General features: G+C 53.4%; 1 protein-coding gene across 5 annotated transcripts in view; it reads right to left on the bottom strand.

The window, feature by feature from the left end:
* The window catches only part of ACTN1 (actinin alpha 1), a 91,678-nt gene that overhangs the window by 34,127 nt on the left and 43,326 nt on the right, over nt 1-14,225 (bottom strand). For all 5 annotated transcript variants that reach the window (XM_059692338.1, XM_059692348.1, XM_059692376.1 and 2 more), the window contains exons 2-3: nt 7,803-7,917; nt 2,893-3,012 (exon numbers count right to left, since the gene is read on the bottom strand). In XM_059692338.1, coding sequence (XP_059548321.1) covers nt 2,893-3,012; nt 7,803-7,917 — 235 coding nt within the window. The remainder of the gene's footprint in view (nt 1-2,892; nt 3,013-7,802; nt 7,918-14,225) is intronic.

Genomic DNA, 14,225 nt, shown 5'->3' with positions numbered 1-14,225 from the left:
TGACCATCTCGGGGACAGGGAGGCCCCAGGGCCCTGCCCATTCCCGGAGGCTCCGCATGGAATCCACAACCAGCCTGCCCAGAGGTCCTGTTCCCGGCTGGTCCTGCACTTCAGGGCCGATCAGAGTCTAGTCCAGCACCAAGTGACAACCCTTCAAAGGTCCAGGGTCTCCCCTGACTCCCTACCCCCCAGCCCCCACAGCACAGGATGCTCCTCAGTCAGGCCCACCCCAAGCCCCAGGAGAGCTCCCTGCAGGGGACCCGCTCCACTGCCTTTTATTGTATCGTCTACCCAGTGAAATCCATTTCGTTAAAATACACAAAACCCATTTGGAGCTCATCTTGTTTCCTGGCTCAGCAGAGCGGCCATCCCGCACGCACGATACTGGAGCTCAGCATGAAAGGAGAGAGATGCTTTCAAAGCGGGGAGCCTCAGCCCGGGGCGCAGGCTGCCCGGGGCAGCGAGACGACAAGGCTAGCCCACCTTAAGGGAGCCTTCAGACATCTCTGGAGAGGCCAGGCCTGTGGGGAAGGAGCTGGACACCACGGCCACCAAGGCTACGTGACTCCCAAGGATCAGAGGTGGCGGTTCGGGTTTAGGTCTTTGGTCCCCACCCCTCTGCTGAGGTGAGCGCAGCCACCCTGACCCGCCACGTCCGGCCGAGGAAAACCACACGTGGAAGAAGTCCTGTCCTGCGCCTCTGCGGGGAGGGCGCCGTGCCTCGGGTGATGGAAAGAGGTTTGGACCTCAGCTCTGGAACCGGAACGTCCGGGTGCAGTCCCGGCTCTGCCACATGGAGGCAGCCTGGCCCAGAGCCCGCGATCAATGGCACTACACGCTTCCACTCCAGCAACCTTCCCGAGCTCCGAACCCCTGACAGTGAGATGTGGCTGGTGGCGCTCACTCTACAGGTCTGCTCACGGCAGGACAACAGTGTGAACCGCCAGCCAGGCACAGATCTGGAACTCGGCACATGCTCTTCTCTCCCTCCTTCCCTTTGGTGCACAAGGTCTTAAACATGTTTTTTTCATCAATAGTTAAATTTTCCTTTCTAAAAATTTGGGTTTCTGGCTTCTTTTGGGGAAGAAAAAAAAAAAAAAGGAAGATCTAGCAGTGCTGGACCTGGATTCCCACCAGGCAGCAATTGGCTGCATCTATGTGGCAGCTGCCCCGTTTTTCTCCCTCTGATATAAGTATGTGCGTATGCTCCACAGTCCCCACCCACCCCTACTGCCCTCCCCTGGCCCACCTCACGCATCCTCTGCTTCCCCGCCCCAGAGGGCATCTGACCCTGCACCTGATCACCTGAGTAGCAATGTCTTTGGCTTCTCATCTCTGCCTGGTGAAAACTTCTTTTGCCAAGACTTTATTCCCTCCCTAATAGCACAAACTTTTCTTTTTTCTTATTAAAAGGCAGGGAACATTTTCCCACTCACAAATTACCCTGCTATGTGCAAGTCCTTCAAACATTTACTGATCACCTACTATGTGCATCACACTGCTAGGAGCAGGGGCCACAAGGGTGTGGAAGGCTGGTCTCCGCCTCCCAGCTGAGGGGTGCTGGGACACCGGTGTCTGCCTCAAGCTAGCCCAAGTCCCCGACAGGCAGGAGGCAGCAAACTTTTCTGCGAAGGGCCGGGTAGAAAATATTTTTCGCTCTGTAGGCCAAACGGTCTCTGTCACAGCTACTCAACGCTCCCTCATAGCAGGAAAGCGGTGAGGACAATATGTAAACAAACAGTGTGGCCAAGTTCCAATATTTACAAAAACCCGCGTCAGCCAGTTTTGACCTCCTGGACTGTGATTTGCAGACCCTTGTGCCAAAGGCTCTCAGTTTGATGTAGCAACACAGAAATCCTTTGATTTCTAGAAAAAGGAGGAGGGAGAGGAAAGGCCCCTCTCCGGGATCCCGCAGACCCGGGTTTGAGTGCTGGCTTTGCCACTCACGGTGGGACCTTGAGCAAGTTACGTAATCTACTGAGGCACCTGTTTTGTTTTTGTGAAATGGAAGCAGTAATTAGAGCCACCGCATGGGGCTGGTGTGAGGATTAAATGAGAGCATTGGTGCACAGTACCTGCCACAGGGGAAGTACTCAGTAATCACAGCCATGGCCATACCGTGAACGAACGAACGAGTGAATGAATGAATGAATGAATGGCGTCTGCATCTTATTCATCCTTCGATCTCTGGCACACACAGCAGGTGCCCAATACATACTTTCTGAATCCACCCGACACAGTCCTGATGGGGCTTGGTTATTCTCATCTAATTGCCCGACCCTCCCCCAATCCTTCAGAGCCACCACGCTGCACAGAGGAGCAGTGCTACCTCCCTTTAACCATTAAGAAAGTGATAATCATGGTTTCAACTGAGCCTTAAAAATTCTTTTAAGTGAAGGAAAAAGAGCCAAGAAGCTACTCTGCGGGAAAATGCTATTAAGAATGTTCCTAAAGGCTTGTGGGCATCAGCCTTCCGGGTCGTGGAGCCTCAGGGCAGCCTCCACCCTCCACCCACCGGTATCTGCACCCTCTCCCCAGCCCACAGAATTCTCCACCTTGGGCAGCGAAGTGCAGCCAGGCCTGCAGACGAGGGAGGCGGCACTGCACACACAGGGTTCCCCAGCGCTGGGACTGGCTGAGGGGTGTCAAGGTGTGGACCAGGGAGTGGACTTTTGTTTGCCAGGGGCGGACGGACAGGTGGAGGAGGCTGAGCTTAGATGGAAGGTACTGTTGTTACAGGAAGAATCCATGAGGTCAGATGGAGGCGTTGGGAGCCCCACTTCCAAATGCCCCCAGGATGTGTGGGCGCAGGAGTCAGGGTGGAAAAGGCCCAGGAGAGCAGGAGCATAAGCTCAGGCTCTGAGGGGCGGCCCGAGGGCCGGCCGTACTCACCTTCAGCTCCAATGGACACCAGCTTGACCCCCTTGCTGGCTATGAAGTCCAGGGCCTTGTTGACGTTGGAGATCTTGTGCACCCGCATCTTGCCTCGCTCCGGCTTGGCCAGGCGCTCACCTGAATGCAGACGGAGAGCAGGAAAGGGAAGATGAGATAATCCACCTGCCGGGGCTGCGCTCTCACTCAGCACCCGCAGGCAGGGCACATCTCCGCCCGACACGACACTCACTTCTCACCGGGCGGGGAATGAGAGGGCGCGCCCACCGCGGCTCTGCTTTCTCCCACGCCTTGGACCTAACTGCTTGCGCCCATTCAACAATCCTGCATGAAGCCCCTAACACAGCGGTTCTCAACCTGTGGGTCACGACCCCTTTGGCGGCCGAACGACCCTTTCACAGGGGTCGCCTAAGACCATCCTGCATATCAGATATTTACATTACGATTCATAACAGTAGCAACATTACAGTTATGAAGTAGCAACGAAAATAATTTTATGGTTGGGTCACCACATGAGGAGCTGTATTGAAAGGGCCAGAAGCTTGAGAACCACTGCCCTAACGTGTGTCAGGGACTTGGCTGGGCACCAGGAATACGGGGGTGAACAAAACCATTTCCTGCCCTCATGCCCTTATGGCCCAGGAAGAGAGACAGATGTTCAGTAGAGAAACACACAAATAAATACATACAAACACCCAAACACAGAAAAGCTTAAAATAACTGCCTGAAAAGAGGCTGCAGAAGAGGAGGGCGGGCAGGAGGAAGAGGAGTCTCGGAGTGCAGGAGAGGGCCTCTGAGAGGGAGGACAGCCAGGCCTAGACAGCAGGGAATAGTGATCAAGGCAGAAGGAACAGCACATGTGAAGGCCCCGAACTCCATGCAGTCTAGCCTGGGCCTGGGAGTGGGGTGCGAGTCACCCCAGAGTATTGTGAAAAGGTTCCCGGGGGGGTTCACGTGGAGCCGCCCACAGCACCCCGCTCTCATTGGAAAAACAGGGCTCTTGTCCTGGTACTGCCTCTCGTGGGCACCTGTGGCTCAGCTCTAGTTCACCCCCACCCTCACTCAGCCGCCACGCCCCACACCCCCATCTCCACCTTCCACGTGGGAGCTTCTGCTGCTCAGGTTTCAGGGCCAGGAGCTGCGTGGACACGGAGGCCGGGGTGGGGGGGGGGGGGAGCTGATTCTCCAAACACCCCATTCAGAGCATCATCCCAGAACCGTGGCCTCCAGAAACCTCCTGAAACTACTTGAAAAATTTTTATGTGCAACACACGTGCCCAAACCTGGGGCAGGGACACAGCTTCCAGTGTCTAAAATGGTCACAACCCCCCAAAGGCTGAGAACCACCATCCGAGAGCCTGCAACTCAGGGCCCTTGCATCTGCCATGGTCACCAGCCCGGCACCCCGCCCCAAGGCATGTCAGTAGCCTGGCTGAGCAGGCTCAGGGGCTGGGCAGCCGTCACGCTGGGCCAGGCCCACCCTGTCAGCACAGCAGGTCTGCAGGGGGCTCCCAGCTTTCCTGCCGCAGAGGTATTTTGGCCTGGCAGCTCCCAGGGAGGCACAGCTGGGTTGTTATTAAGTCAAGACTTCCCACGTGTGGCCCTCCCAAGGCTGTGGCCGCTGCCCTGCCTCTCCAGCAGGGCACCCACCATCCTCCTGAGCAGATGAGAAACCACAGGGGCTCCCTCCCATGGGCTGGATGGAGACAGTGCCACGTGCCATGGCTGCCACCACTACCACTCCCCCCATTCCCTCCCACCACCGCCAGCTGCTCCAGCTACGCCCCAGCCCCAGCCCTCAGCCCTGCTGAGCCTGAGCAAGGCCAGCGGTTTTCAAACTTCAGTCAGCACAAAACCACCTGGAGCGCCAGCTAACCACAGATGTCCAGCCGCTCCCCCGCCTCCTAGTTTCTGATTCAGGAGGTCTGGGTGGGGCCTCGGATCCTGGTGTGGGTGGTCCAGGGACCACACTTCGAGGACCTCTGCAGGCAGCACCCCCTTCCTTCTCTTGTCATCCCACCCATCTCCAGAGACGCTGGGTGACTCGGTCTCCCCGAGCCTCTGGAAAGAGACGAGCCTGCTTGACAGCCATGCACAAGTCCTCCTTGGGCGCAGGCCGCCATTCAGCGGGGCACCCTGATGGTAACACAGAAAAGCCTGGTGCGGGGCATCCGGTCACTCTGACATCTGCCGAGTGTCACCTCCATGCCAAGCACCGTTCTAAGCACTTGGGGCACAGGGATGAGGCCACAAGGAGCTCAGGGTGGAGTGGGGGGGGAACAAGTGAGCCTCGATGACTAAACCACACAGCAAATGACACAACAGAGAAATTAATGGGGTGCTGCTGGAGCCTGGAGGAGGGCAGCCAGTCACACTGGAAGTGGGGGGTGGGTAGGGAAGAATTCCTGGAGAAAACCCCTGAGCTGAGTTTAGGAGAATGAAAAAAAAAAAAATGCTAGGTTGGTTGGTTGGTTGGTTTTCTTAAATTAAGAAAATATTCAAACTAATAAATGTTGGGAGGGGAGGTCAGGAAAGAAGAATACCCTAAAAGTACGGCAGTTCCTAAAAACTTAACCATCACCCCGGCCTGTGGCTGAGTTGGCTGGAATGTCGTCCACACTAAAAGGAGGCACATACAGGAGGCAACCGATCATGTTTCTCTCACATCCCTGTCTCTCCTTCTCTCACTCCCTTACTGTATAAAAAAGTGAAATAAAAAGTCCATTTATTTTTTTTTTAAATATATTTTATTGATTTTTTACAGATAGGAAGGGAGAGAGATAGAGAGCCAGAAACATCGATGAGAGAGACATCAATCAGCTGCCTCCTGCACATCTCCCACTGGGGATGTGCCCGCAACCCAGGTACATGCCCTTGACCGGAATCGAACCTGGGACCTTTCAGTCCGCAAGCCGACGCTATATCCACTGAGCCAAACCGGTTTTGGCAAAAAAAAGTCCATTTAAAATTTTATTATTTAATCTTCATCTTCAGGTAAGGATTAAAATAATAAATTTTTAAATAGCGTTAAGCATGGAATTACCATATTATCCAACAATTCCACTTCTGAGTAATGGAATATTACACAGCCTAAAAAAAGGGGGGATGGAAATTCTGACCCATGGTATACCATGGATAAACTGGAAGGCATGATGATAAAGGAAATAAGCCAGTCACAAAAGGACAAACTCTGTATGATCCCACTAATGTGAGGCTCCCAGAGTAGTCACATCAGAGACAGAAAGTAGAATGGTGGCTGTGAGGGGCTGGGGGGCGGAGGAACGGGGAGTTAGCATTTAAGAAATATGGACCTTCAGTTCTGGAGATGGATGGTGGTGATGGGTGCACAACAACGTGAATGTACTAAATGCCACTAAACTGTACCCTTAAAAATGGTCAGGCCCTGGCCAGGGCGTTCAGTTGGTTAGAGCATCGCCCTGATACACAAGGTTGCGGGTTCAATCCCTGGTCAGGGCACATATAAGAATCAACCAATGAATGCATGAATGAGTGGAACAATAAATCAATGTTTCTCTCTCCCCCAGCCCCCCTCTAAAGTCAATCAATAAGATTTTTTTAATGGTCAAAATGGTAAATTTTTATGTTATATATAGTTTTTACTACCTCCCCCTCCCCCCCCACACACACACCACACGAATTTCATCTGCAAGGGAAATAGAAAAAAAGTATTGGGGTTTAAAAAAAACAAACAAAAAAAAGGCAGTTAGCATGGAATGCGGGAGGACTGAATGTCTCCAGTGTGGCCGGGGGCCTGAGGACCGAGGCCTTTTTGGGAAAAGCTAGCTGAGACCAAAGCAGGTGCCAGCTCACGAAGGATCCTGCAAGCTGTGCTGAGGAATGTGGGCTGCAGGCGCAAAGCCCTGGGGAGGCGCCGAAGGGTTTCCAGCGGGGAACAGCCTGACCATATATGGCTGCTGCACGGACCCTCTGGCTGCCTGTGTGACGATGGGCTGCCCGGGTCCGGAGGAGCAGAGGAGGTTTCCGAGGGCCTCTGTGGCATCAACTAGGTGGGGTCCGCAATGACACCACAGTGGCCGACAACAGGGGGAGATAAAATGTATGGAGCGTGAATGCCGAGTTGGAAAGAAGAGCAGAGGCAGAGCTGTCTGACTCCTAGATTAGGTTTAGGGGAACAGGACAGAGACTGCAGGAGGAAACAGGTCTGCTGGGCCAGGAGTGGTAAGCAGTTTTGGACACACTGAGTGGACCCTGGGGGACGTCTGGGTGGAGATGCCCAGGGCAGTTCAGCATTTAGGAAGGGCCTGGAGGGAGGAGGCTAGACTGAGACTAGGTCTGGGACTCACTGGCACCACGTGGAAGGTCAAGTGAAGGGCGCAGCTGAGGTTGCCCAGGGTGAACACGGCTGGAATACTGAGGACCACCAAGCTTAACAGGAGGGAGAGGAAGGTATTCACCAGAAAGCGGAGGAGTGCGTTCAAGGGAGCTGTCCCTCCAGACAGCCGGACATCCACATTCCAAGCTGGGGTCCAGAGAGGGACTGGGATCGTGTGGCTTTAGGCTGAGAGGTTGTAGTGGAGCCACGGTTTAGGTGTAGCCGTGGTTGCATTCTTGACCACAGAATCCTAGCGTTTCCGAGAAGGGACCTCAGAGGCCATCTCTCAAACCCCTTCTTTTTGCAAATAAGGATGCTGAGGCAAAAAGGCAGTGACTTGTCCAAGGACACACAGATGATTGGCAGCGGTCTCCTGGTCTGACTCACATGTCACCCCAACTTCTTTCAAAAGCCCCGACCTAGCCATGACCAAGGCAGAGCAGCAGCCGGGTGCCAGGGAAGCATTCCCCAAGTGGCAGGCCCAGCGGGCAGCACCTGATCCTGGGCCAGGAGGGCCCTGCCCAGCTGAAACCCCCAAGGCCAGTGGCCGCCTCACCTGAGATGACCTCCAGCAGCAGCATGAGCTTCAGGCCATCCCGGAAGTCCTCCTCTATGTTCTCGATCTGCGTCCCCGCCTTGCGGAGGTGGGAGTTGCACCATGCCGTGAATGTCTAGGCGAAGGAAAGAAGACGAGCATAAGTCACATGGTCGCGGGGGCCCTCACAGGGGCCTCACGGGGTCCCAGGGCCCCCCTGCCTCACACCATCTCTTTGGTTGTTCTATGTAAGGCATGGGTGGGAACCAGTGGGATGGACGAAGCCGCACCCTCCTTTAATGCCTCCCCTCTGGGCCTTCGTCCAAAGCATCATCTCCCCCCACATTTATTAGTAACTCTGATTCACTTCTTAATTATAAGGCTTAGTTTCAATCTCCATCGTTTTTTATTGTTGTTTTTAATTTTTCCCTCCTCACCCGAGGATATTTTTTCCATTGATTTTCAGACAGAGTGGAAGGGTGGGAGGAGGCGGGGGTGAGGAGAGAGAGAGAAACATCAGTGTGAGAGAGACACATCAATTGGCTGCCTCCCGCATGCAGCCCAACAGGGGCCAGGGATCAAACCTGCAACCAAGGTACAGGCCCTTGACTGGGAATCGAACCTGTGACCCTTCAGTCTGTAGGCCAACACTCTACCCACTGAGCAAAACCAGTCAGTGCCATCTTCATAGTTTTAAGGCGAAGTACCCCAGAGGTAACATACAAAGCCTTATTAATACCATGAGGGGGTGAGGGCGGGGCGGGGGAAATGCCATAGGGTAAATTAGTTTACTAAATCCTAGTATACTCAGCAGCTACCTATGTAAAAGGATTAATCAGTTTTGTTAGGCACCTGGTTCAGAATCACAGTGTCAGGACAAGGAGAGAGACAGGTAAATACCCCAATGTGTATGCCTGTGTCTTTGGGATGGGGAATGGAAGCACCTTAAGCTTCAAATATATGAAGAATTCCAGAAAGGGAATATAAGGAGCCTAAATGAAAGACCATCGGTGTTGAATGTTCTAGAAAGCAGCAACACTGACGTTCATATATATATATAAAATCTTTATTGAAACTTTTTCTATACAGTGGGGCCTTGACATACAAGTGTCCCAACTAACGAGTTTTTTGAGATACGAGCCGTCTCTCGGCCGATTTTTTGCTTTGAGTTGCGAGCTAAAATTTGGGTTACGAGCCAGCTTCAGATGCCCCACTGCTAGTTGGCGCAGCGAAAGTCACAGTGAACGCCACAACATCAGCCCAGCATCACGTGTCTCACTCATTCACTTTTGATTTGACATACGGGTAATTTGAGTTACAAGCTCCGTCACGGAACGAATTAAACTCGTAAGTCAAGGCCCCACTGTATTTAAGCTGTCTTGTGCCAACAGCACCCCCTGGTGACTCAAGGAAAAAGATAACAAGAGAGAAAAGTGTGCGTTTTCATTTTGTAATGTCCCTTCCACAACTTGGGCACTCCCCGGCTGTCACATTCTGTGGGAAACAGAGATAAGCACCTCCTGCCCCACACCCAACCCATTCCTCAGCAGCTCCAGGCTTCTCTGCACCAAAGGGCACTCACAGCTACATGAGGCTCAAGGGCCAATGTTCAGCCCCCACAGCACCCCAGGCAGCTCTCCTCCCACCTGTCCTCAAAGTCTCAATGGTGAGCAGTGCATTCTTCTTTGAAACAGCAGCAGCCACACTAGAAATACCCTTCCCTCCTAGGAAAGGTCACCAGACCCATGACCCCCACCACCACTTCCTCTTGTCCCAGGGGAACTCCAAAGTGAAGTGGCAATGAATGGGCAGGAGCAGGGAGGAATGCCACACCAGTGGTTACTGGGGGAAAAGAAATGGCTGCTAGCTTTATAAGCAAGAGCTGAAGAGTCTGTGAGCAAGGAGGAGAGATGCCAGGCCACACAGGTAGGGAGGAGGGGGCAGTCTTTGGAAAGACTGGCACACAGACTGGGGGTGGACGGGGGACATATACCGATTGCTCGGCCTGGAATATCCTCTATGTCATGTCTGGCTAACTCATCTTTCAAGATCAGGCGAACATACCACCACCCCCAGGAAGCCTTCTTGACAGCCACCCACCATGTCTGGGTTGGGGGCACAGAGCCCAGAGCATCCCGCGCCCACTCCATCATTGCCCATGTCCTGCTGCACGGTCCTTGCCTGGCCACTTATCAGTTCCAAACCTCCAGGCTGGCATGGACTCAATGCTCTCCCTAGAGTCCTGCGGCACAGAGTCAGGGACACAGCAGTGAAGAAATAGCATAAAACCCTGCCTTGTGCAGCGAACATTCTAGTGGATGTAAAAATCAAGCAACTGAACGAAGGAGCAAGCAGGGAACCCATGCGAAAAGGAAGGTCCTGGAAGATCCAGCCGCACCTGTGAGTGATGCTGAGTGGAATCAGCAGGGCGTGATGGGCCAGACAGGCTCTCAGGGACCCTGAGAACCCAGCTCAGAGGAAAGGGAATGCGGCAAGACAAGGAAGAGTATCTACTGGGTGCCTTCCTCTGGCGCTGGCCTCACAAAACTGGCAGAGAAGGCAGGGTACAGTGGCTTTTATTTTCATTCTATTATAACTTTGTTGTAAAAAAATATGAGTTTTTAAATCTTTAAAATAATTTATTTTGTAGTTCTATATTCTCTCCTACTTGCCATCTGTCCATCTATGCACTTCTGCCAGGTGTCATCACACTGTCCATTCACGGGGTGGGGCGCCTTTATTTACCACCACCCTCCATATCGCCAGAGAACCTTGCTCTCTTCTCCCTTCCAGGCCCCGCCTCTGCCTGGCAACTCAAAGGGCTGGTCTCAGGCCGCGGTCCTGCTGGGAATCGCCTGCGTCCCCACAGGTGGGGGCTGGGGGACCTCACTGATCATCACTCAGTCATGCAGCGGGGGCTGGGGTGTGAGGAAAGGGGAAGAGGCCGCTTTTGTAAGAAGACACTGCTTTGCAAGAGGAAAAGTGCTGTTGAAAGCAGCCTGCCTCATTTCCTGGAGAAGCCGGACTCTGCGCCTGGAGACAGACCGCACCTGTGTTTGCTCAGGTCTCCCATGCAAAGCCTGGTTCTGAGGGCTCCCGACTGCTCTCGGCTAAAACTCCAAGGCCCCGCCCCTGGCTCCCTCAGGGGTGGGCCCTGATGGGGCCGCTGAGCACCATCCAAGTAAGAAAGTTCCCCTAGGAAGCAGCTCCAGTGGTTGAAGCTCAGGCCTGAGGAGAAGACGGTGGGGGCAATTCAGTGATGAAGAACAGGCACTTCCCAGCCCCGGCTGGGTAGTCAGGTGGTTAGAGCATCGTGCTGAGGCACCAAGGTTACGAGTTTAATCACAGGTCAGGGCACACACAGGAATCAATCGATGAATGCATAAATAAACGGAACAACAAATCAATGTTTCTCTCTCAAATCAATGAATAAAAATTAATTTAAAAAGGAACATGCTCTTATGGGTGGGTGCACCAGATCTGGGTTCAATGCCCAGACCCACTATTTACCAGCTGCACGACCTTCAGAGTAACCTCCCTAGGCCTCAGTTCCCTACAGTAAGTGGGGGATAGTAACTGCACTTTGTAGAAGCAGGAGGATTAACTGGAAACATGTACGAAGCGCCCGACACCTAGAAACTGCTCAGTAAATGGTGAGAAGGACAAGCCTTTCTGTGGATGCGTCTGGGAGGACTTGCCCTGTCCGCCCAGCCCATGCCTCCTCCCAGCCTCCAGCCACCACACTCTGTCTGGTTCCGTCCCTGCAATCACTGCACAGTGTTTTCAAGGTGTTGCCTGGTGTGTCTGAGAAAAGTCTTATTTTCGAACTGATGCTGATGTGTCATGGGAGAGGGCTAAAACCGTGGTGGGGGTGCCGGAAGCCTCGGACTTTGACAGTGGTCTTGTGGGGCACAAGTGGAGGCTGACGGGGCACCAGAGGGGAGAGGGCAGTGCCCGCACTGCAGACTTCCATGTGCAGCGCACAGCTTCTCCTCGGGGGCAGGGCAGGCCTTGTTCTCAAAACCGGAGCTCCCACCTTAGGAGAGGGAAGGGCACCTGCCCCTGAGTGCTGCCCAGGGGACCAGCCAGGAGGAAAAGCCAGCAGTCACCAGTGATGCCTGTGGCTCCTCGAGACGGAGACAGAGGGTCCCATGGCCTCTAGACCAGACACCCCAACGTGGTCGGCAACACTACCGCAGCAGCTACGGTGCAGCCTCAGTCAAACCAAGGGCCAGGGGGCATTTTATGCCTCAGTCCCAACCAGGGCCTGTCCGATCTGACCTTCCCTTTGCTCTAAGGGCCCCATTGCTGGGTCCCTGGCTCGCAGCCTGACTAAGGAGATGGGGCCTGCAGTGGACTCACTATTGTAGAAATGGGCTCCGGGATGCTGAGGGCTCTCAGGAAAAGGGCTCAGGCACCGCTGGGAGTGCTCACAGGGCTGCAGCGAGGGCTAGTTCCCTCCTCACTTCACCAGCCACCGGCCCCACTGCACAGCTTCTGCGGGACCTGGGTGGGGGGCGGGAAGCTGGGGGGGAGGCTGGCGGAGAACACAGACCTCTGCTCATCTTGCAACATCTACCCATCTCTAATCTGGCATCAAGGAGATTGTAGTGGACAGAGAGTATAACCGCCCAGCACTGTAGTTCACAGGACTTCCTCAGGATCACTCCACAGAGCAAGAACCCAAGTGATCACTCTAAAGATGACAATGCAAATCCCGCCTCCTCCTCCCCCAGCCAGAGGGTAACCTCCTAAGTGACTCAACATGGCTCTGCCTCAAAGGACTCCTTTGTGGAATGGGGGTGATACTATCACGGGGTTGGGTAGAGGATTTAATGAGCCAACCCACTGAAAAGAGGGCCTGGAACAGAGTCCCAGCTCAATAATAATTACCTCATATTAGTGTTACCACAGGAATTAGTTCTAATTATGACAAGGTCGTGCTGTTCAACACATGGCATCGAAGAATGTTAGAGAGGGAAGAGATGTTAGACATCACCCAGGTCAAACTCTTCTCATGTTACAACGGGGGACACATGGACCAGAGAGGGTGAGTGGCTTTCCCCAGGCCACGCAGCTGCGTGTGTTCACAACTTGGCCTCCTGACTCCCAGTCTCAGACGCTTTCTGTTCCACCAGGAGGATGTGGATTCCAGGTGCAGGTTCGGGTGGGGTGCCGGAAGGGAACAGCAGAACCAAGACCGAGATTGCAGATGGCCAGAGGCGTGGGCTGCATCTTGTGGGGTGCCACTGAACACAGGTCCCTAAGGTGAGAACACGAACTGGATGGAATCCGGGCGACCCTGGCCAGCACTGGCACAGAGAGTTTGACTTGATGGAACATCAGTAGAGTTGGCGTGGGATGGGCAGCCTCTCTGGCAGAGAGAGGCCAGGGGAGCAGCGCCCAGAGGCAGGCAAGTGGGTGTGCAGAGGTGGAAGACCATTCTGTCTGGTGAGCCGATCAGAAGCATGTCTGGGGGAACCCTGGGAACTGGGCTCGTTCACCAGGAAGAGAAAAAGGACTCAGGGGCTCAACTCAAATATTTGAAAGACCCTCCCATGGACAGCAAATAAATGTGTTGGGCACATACCCAGGCAGAACAAGGCAGGCAACTCACACCAATGCTGAGGAATGTAGATTCTAGAACAAAGCTGACCTAGAGCCAGGCCCAGCTCTGCCCCTGAGTGACCTTGGGCAAGTGACTTCACTTCTCCAACCCTCAATCTCCACATCTGGAAAATGGGTATAGTACTAGACCCTCCCTCAGAGAGTGGTGAAGATCAATGCAACAAGACATGGTAAGTGCTATGCACAATCGCCCACACAGAAGGCTCAATAAATGATAGCTACACTTACTAGGATGAAGGACAGGAAGGCGCAAGGAAGTCTAGAGTTTAAAAAATAAAGAACAGAACAAAACTCGATGTATAGTGTGTTACCGGCCAAAGGCATGTACTTGGTGAGGGTGCTGGGAAGGATTCAAGCCCCTGGCGGCTGAGCTAATAAGTAAAGTCCCGTATAATTCTGATCATTCAAGAGCCCAAGGCAGCCCTTGAAAAACTGGTTTTGAGATTTGTTTGAAAAGTTCATTCAGACCAAGAACACACAATTAAACACACGAACAGCACTATTAATAGTTTGGGTTGGCTACTTGTTGGGGGTGGGGCGCTGTTCTATGCATCCTAGATGTTTAGCAGAATCTCTGGGCCCTACTGACTAGATGCTGTAACACTCCCCATCTCAAGTTGTGCCAATCAAAAATCACCCCCCCATTGAGAACCTCGACTCTAGGAGACAAACACATATGCCATAAATAAGAGTAATAATGTAACAATAGCAGCTAACATCTATTGAGCACTTACTATGCGTGAGACCCTCTTCTGAGGGCCCTACCCCCTTTGACTCACTTAATCTTCACACTCTGGGGCAGGTGCTATTATTCTC

Source organism: Myotis daubentonii, chromosome 1 (genome assembly GCF_963259705.1).
Source record: "Myotis daubentonii chromosome 1, mMyoDau2.1, whole genome shotgun sequence".
Lineage (NCBI taxonomy): Eukaryota > Metazoa > Chordata > Mammalia > Chiroptera > Vespertilionidae > Myotis > Myotis daubentonii.
The sequence above is the reverse complement of the archived record's forward strand: the minus strand, read 5'-3'. Positions and strand labels throughout refer to the sequence as shown.